Raw genomic sequence first — 6,000 nt, 5'->3', positions numbered from 1 at the left:
TCAGTCTGCAGATCAGTTCTGCCGTCGGGAGTGGGCGACGGACCAATTACTGCTGATTGTTAATTAGTCTCCACTGGTGATTGGTTCATGATTCAAGCAACAGATGATTAATTAAAGGGGAACATTATTTCCCCCCCCCCTCCCTCCTCCTCTCTCTAACGTTTTCTGAGAACAGCAGGTTTGATTGTGATGTGGCTACAACTTCTATCACCTCAGGAGGTCTGTGTTGAAATGAGGCCCTCTGTAGACAAATACAGTAACACATATACAAAACCTAAAAGAAATACAAACATGGACAGTTTCCTGAGATTTTATTCTTCAACGTGACAGTGTAGTTGAGTCTTATGGGGAAGTTGTATTAAAATGCAGATGTTTAGACCGCAAAACAGACATGGGCAAAGAATGAAAGAAAACACACACACAGCAGACTCCCACACAGCAGACTCCCACACAGCAGACTCCCACACAGCAGACTCCCACACAGCAGACTCCCACACAGCAGACTCCCACACAGCAGACTCCCACACAGCAGACTCCCACACAGCAGACTCCCACACAGCAGACTCCCACACAGCAGACTGCATTGTATTTAGTCCTGTAATGATAACTATTGGGTGCTGGTAAGCTTCTGAGCAGGCAGTTGTTGGGGCAGCCCGGTTGGGGCAGCGGCGCGGCGGGGTCCTGACACAGGGAGGTCCAGCAGGGCTTGGGCGGTCTGGGCGACCCGCGACAGACCCTCACCGTCCAGGATCAGCTGGCAGGGACACAGGGTGTCCTGGGGTGGGAAGAGGGACAGAAGTCACACACACACACACACACACTGAACACGATCATGCACATCGGATTACAACCGGGCTAACGACTTGTTAACCTGTAGTCAAAACAACCATTACGGTCACACAATCACAGTTACTTAAGGAGCGAAAAACACACAGACGTCCACTATACAACTTCAATACTTGTACACTCATGCACCACATCCACTGCATGCTCAAACAAGGACCACACTACAGGAAGTACCCCTTTCTTTGTCCTCCATGGAGCGGAAGATGGAGTGGAGACCAATAGGAGGAGAAGAAAAAAGGTACAAATTGGGCTTTTAAAAGGTATTTTCTTATTCTCCCGTCCTCTCCTCCCATCTTTCTCAAATCATCAGTGGAAAACCTAGAGGACATTACACCTCCCGCTCAACTTTCAAAAGAGGCGAGGGGCTCTTTCTCAATCCATCTTCGCCTTGATTCCTCGACTCTTCAAATCGTATTGGAGGGAAAAAAGGTTCAATGCATTCGGAGAAGGAGAGGAATCGAGGAGGGATGAATTTGAAAGAGCCCGCGAGCTCAGTGGCGTTTGAGGGCATTCATTGGATAAAATCTCAGTAAGTGGGTGGAGCTTGTGACCAGTGACACTTGCGCATCAAATAAAAGACCATTCTCGTAGGGAGGTTCGTTCGGTGGAGGGGACGACACACAGGTTGCAACGCAACGTACCTGGTTCGAATCTTATAAAGGAAAACTACAAATTAGTGGAGAGGACAAGGAATCGAGAGGAGAGGGGACAAGGAATCGAGAGGAGAGGGGACAAGGAATCGAGAGGAGAGGGGACAAGGAATCGAGAGGAGAGGGGACAAGGAATCGAGAGGAGAGGGGACAAGGAATCGAGAGGAGAGGGGACAAGGAATCGAGAGGAGAGGGGACAAGGAATCGAGAGGAGAGGGGACAAGGAATCGAGAGGAGAGGGGACAAGGAATGGAGGAAAGACTTGAGAGCCCTGTAATTTATCCTCCTCTACTAACCCCAGTCCAAACATGCAGCGAGGGAGCAATCATTACCTCTGTTCTGTGAGCTGCTGCAGAAAACATACCTTCTCCACTTAGAGGGCAGCACACAAATGACAGTAGTAAACCTGGTATCCACAGGGCAGAGCAGAGTTTGAAGCGCAGGGGCAGAACGCAACAGAAGCTTGACGGTAGGAATACAAGTTACAAAAACGAAAAAAACATTTCAGCAGCAAAAAAAGCCGACAACTTCAAAAGCAGACGATGACACCGGAAATGGTTAAATTCCTTATTTAATAATTTCATGACAGAGGAGAAAAACTATAGATTTTATATAAACTCATTTAAATACATAGGTATGATATAAATATTACAAAATACAACAGTATTTCTGTTCAGTTAACATTTTAAAGAATAGAATTCATTTCTAAACCAGTGAATATGGCGGTTCCACCTTTTAATTTTTATAAAACTCATTTTGGTTGAAACATTAAATCGCAAATGCAATTTCCAACAACAACTGACTGTGGTTATGCGCCCCAAAAAAATGATGTAACAGACAAAAGAGAGGAAATAGACATTTCCAACATATCCCTTAGGGACACGGTAGTAGAAGGATGAGGAGTTGGGAACCACCAAAATGGCCGCTCTTCTTGCCTACTTCATGCAAGGTGACTCTAAGCTCCATCAATATGCACGCGCCACCGTCCTATGAACAAGTCCTGATTACAGTATTAGGATGACACACCTCAAATACAAGGTGAAATGTTGCCTATTTACAGTGTGTGTGTGTGTGTAAATTGTATTACACCTCAGTATTTTTGACAATGGTGTCTTTTTGCCGGCACTAAATCAAAGTCTATGGGGGAAAACAAAATGGCGTTTTTGGATAACTGCCGAAAATAAGGTCTGAGGTAAAAAATGAAGAAAACACGCAGGTCTTGTTCTACGAGAGAACCTTCATCGGCTAACGTCGCTTTGTGAATTTAGATTTACGGAGTAACAACAAAAACCGCAGATAAACGCTTCATAATATCAGTTAGTTAACATGACTTTTCTCTCATAAGCCTGCGTCAACCTTACCCCCTATTTCCTTCCCCATTCATTTTGCCCATTGAAAAAGGCTAAACGAACCAGACCACAAGCTGATGAGCTCTATTAGCTTGGATATCACAGAGTTTTCACGGAGCACTCAGTAAGCTATGACACAGCCTTACGCTGGAGAAAGCGGAGGCCTCAACAATGCACACAACAACAACAAAAAACACAGCTTCCCAAGAGTACCCAGGGCAACATTGTACACGATAGGGCTGATGGGAAATGTAGTGCCTAAACTGTAAGAGCAGATCACATGACAGTTAATTCAGACTTAAGTTAATTATCTGACTGATCGAAGCTAACCATTATCTTTATCTAAATGTTTATTCGTGCGAGCTTTGGAGAAGTGGTCCCATTGAACATTGAACGGCTACAACCAGTAATCTGACTCAATCAGGAAGCGAATTAAACCAATTGATTTCAGTTAGCTTTTATCTATGAGGCCAATGCTCTTTCCCCCAAGCACTGCAACAAACAGAAAATAAAAAACATATTAAAAAAAATATATAAATAAGACAAAAATAATTTAATTAGTTGTTTACATTTTTACAAACATGAAGCATGTTAAGCCGGTGACCAAACAAACAACAAAAAGAAGTAAAATAAATCATTACAAGCTTGGAAATGTTTCTGTACCATCAGGTTTTTAAAAAAAAGCATCGGGGATAGCAGTCGGTGTAATGTAGTGTGTAGCAACACCGCTCCCTGGTGGTCACAGTCAGACATGGCAGGCAGAAACCAGTGGAAGGCGTTGGTCAGTGAGTACTCTTACTGGCAGATATAACAGGCACCAATGATTGGTCTCATTTCCCCCCCAAAATGGCTTCCATGAGAATAATGTCTTAATCCTTTCAGCAAAATGTTGGGAGTCTAGGTCACAAAATGTCCTCTTATCTTATTTGATAAACATTGTCCTTTCCTGTTTTGTAATCTCCTCAAGGGTTACAACGGGTGTTCCCAATTCTCTGAGTACAGGGCGTTTTCCCTCACTGAAGACAGGACATCGTCAGAGACAGAGAGACAGGACATCGTCAGAGACAGAGAGACAGGACATCGTCAGAGACAGAGAGACAGGACATCGTCAGAGACAGAGAGACAGGACATCGTCAGAGACAGAGAGACAGGACATCGTCAGAGACAGAGAGACAGGACATCATCAGAGACAGAGAGACAGGACATCGTCAGAGACAGAGAGACAGGACATCGTCAGAGACAGAGAGACAGGACATCGTCAGAGACAGAGAGACAGAGACATCGTCAGAGACAGAGGACATCGTCAGAGACAGGACATCGTCAGAGACAGAGAGACAGGACATTGTCAGAGACAGAGAGACAGGACATCGTCAGAGACAGAGAGACAGGACATCGTCAGAGACAGAGAGACAGGACATCGTCAGAGACAGAGAGACAGGACATCGTCAGAGACAGAGAGACAGGACATCGTCAGAGACAGAGAGACAGGACATCGTCAGAGACAGAGAGACAGGACATCGTCAGAGAGACAGGACATCGTCAGAGACAGAGAGACAGGACATCGTCAGAGACAGAGAGACAGGACATCGTCAGAGACAGAGAGACAGGACATCGTCAGAGACAGGACATCGTCAGAGACAGGACATCGTCAGAGACAGAGAGACAGGACATCGTCAGAGACAGAGAGACAGGACATCGTCAGAGACAGAGAGACAGGACATCGTCAGAGACAGAGAGACAGGACATCGTCAGAGACAGAGAGACAGGACATCGTCAGAGACAGAGAGACAGGACATCGTCAGAGACAGAGAGACAGGACATCGTCAGAGACAGAGAGACAGGACATCGTCAGAGACAGAGAGACAGGACATCGTCAGAGACAGAGAGACAGGACATCGTCAGAGACAGAGAGACAGAGACATCGTCAGGCAGAGACATCGTCAGACAGAGACAGAGACATGCTGTGCATTAGAGGGGTAACAGCAGTCATGTAGGGAAGCCCTTTAAAAATAGAAATGTGACTAACGGTTTAACTAAAATGTATTTCACATAGGTTGTGATGTTCGAAAGGGCCCTCTTATCTAAAGGGTATGTCAGACGACGTCAATATGGGCCAGAGCCAATCTCTCAACTTTAAAGGACATGATTTCAGTGGTTGTTTTATGAATCACATGGTTCCATGTTGTGCTCAACCACACCAGCTGTTGTACGTACACACTGTGTGTTCTGCTGTGGCCGTGTGTGTGTGTGTGTGTGTGTGTGTGTGTGTGTGTGTGTGTGTGTGTGTGTGTGTGTGTGTGTACTGTTGTCACGTTGGGTACGTCTTTGACAGCAGCTGTGAGGCTGGAGGGGGCAGCTGACAGTCCTTCCTGTGTTGTGAGGCTCGTCTCTCACTCTGCATACCTCATGCCAGGACAGCTGTGTGTGTGTGTGAGTGTGCGTGTGTGTTTATGAAATCATGGTGGATTATTTAAGTCCGGATTGTCTGTGAATGTTCGCATTAGGTGGTCAAATTCACATCAGTCCGAGAGCTCTCTCACACACTCACACACACACACACACACACACAGTATCTATGAGACCAGGTGGTAGTAGTGTAGAACAGAGTGCTCAGTATCTATGAGACCAGGTGGTAGTACATTGTGTACAGCAGGATCATGACCAGGCTGTAGAAGACCAAGAAGCCCTCTGAGAGCAGTGAGGAGTAGGGGCTGTAGGGGCTGTCCCCCTCTACCTCACATTTCACCAGGGCCTCCACACAGCGCAGCACAGCAGGCAGCTTACAGAGATACACATCAGACAACACACACACCTCCGTCTGATAGAGAGAGAGAGAGAGGAAGATCGGGTTGGAAAGGAGATGAATGGAAGATGTCAGAGAGAGAGAGAGAGATGTCAGATAACAGAGAGAGAGAGAGAGAGAGAGAGAGGTCAGATAACAGAGAGAGAGAGAGAGAGAGGTCAGATAACAGAGAGAGAGAGGAAGATCGGGTTGGAAAGGAGATGAATGGAAGATGTCAGAGAGAGAGAGAGAGATGTCAGATAACAGAGAGAGAGAGAGAGAGATGTCAGATAACACAGAGAGAGAGAGAGATGTCAGATAACACAGAGAGAGAGAGAGATGTCAGATAACAGAGAGAGAGAGAGAGATGTCA

General features: G+C 45.9%; 1 protein-coding gene across 3 annotated transcripts in view; it reads right to left on the bottom strand.

Moving 5' to 3' along the window:
* Nucleotides 1-294: 294 nt before the first annotated feature.
* Nucleotides 295-6,000, bottom strand: part of LOC139379104 (leucine-rich repeats and calponin homology (CH) domain containing 4) — a 59,120-nt gene continuing 53,414 nt past the window's right edge. Inside the window, exon 17 of one of the 3 annotated variants that reach the window (XM_071121924.1) lies at nucleotides 295-775. In XM_071121924.1, the coding sequence (XP_070978025.1) occupies nucleotides 608-775 (168 nt within the window). In that variant the 3' untranslated portion in view covers nucleotides 295-607. Of the gene's footprint in view, nucleotides 776-2,049; nucleotides 5,664-6,000 lie in introns of those variants that run through there. The other 2 variants (XM_071121923.1, XM_071121925.1) reach the window with 2 other exon arrangements.

The sequence above is a fragment of the Oncorhynchus clarkii genome, chromosome 21, assembly GCF_045791955.1.
Source record: "Oncorhynchus clarkii lewisi isolate Uvic-CL-2024 chromosome 21, UVic_Ocla_1.0, whole genome shotgun sequence".
NCBI lineage: Eukaryota > Metazoa > Chordata > Actinopteri > Salmoniformes > Salmonidae > Oncorhynchus > Oncorhynchus clarkii.
The sequence above is the reverse complement of the archived record's forward strand: the minus strand, read 5'-3'. Positions and strand labels throughout refer to the sequence as shown.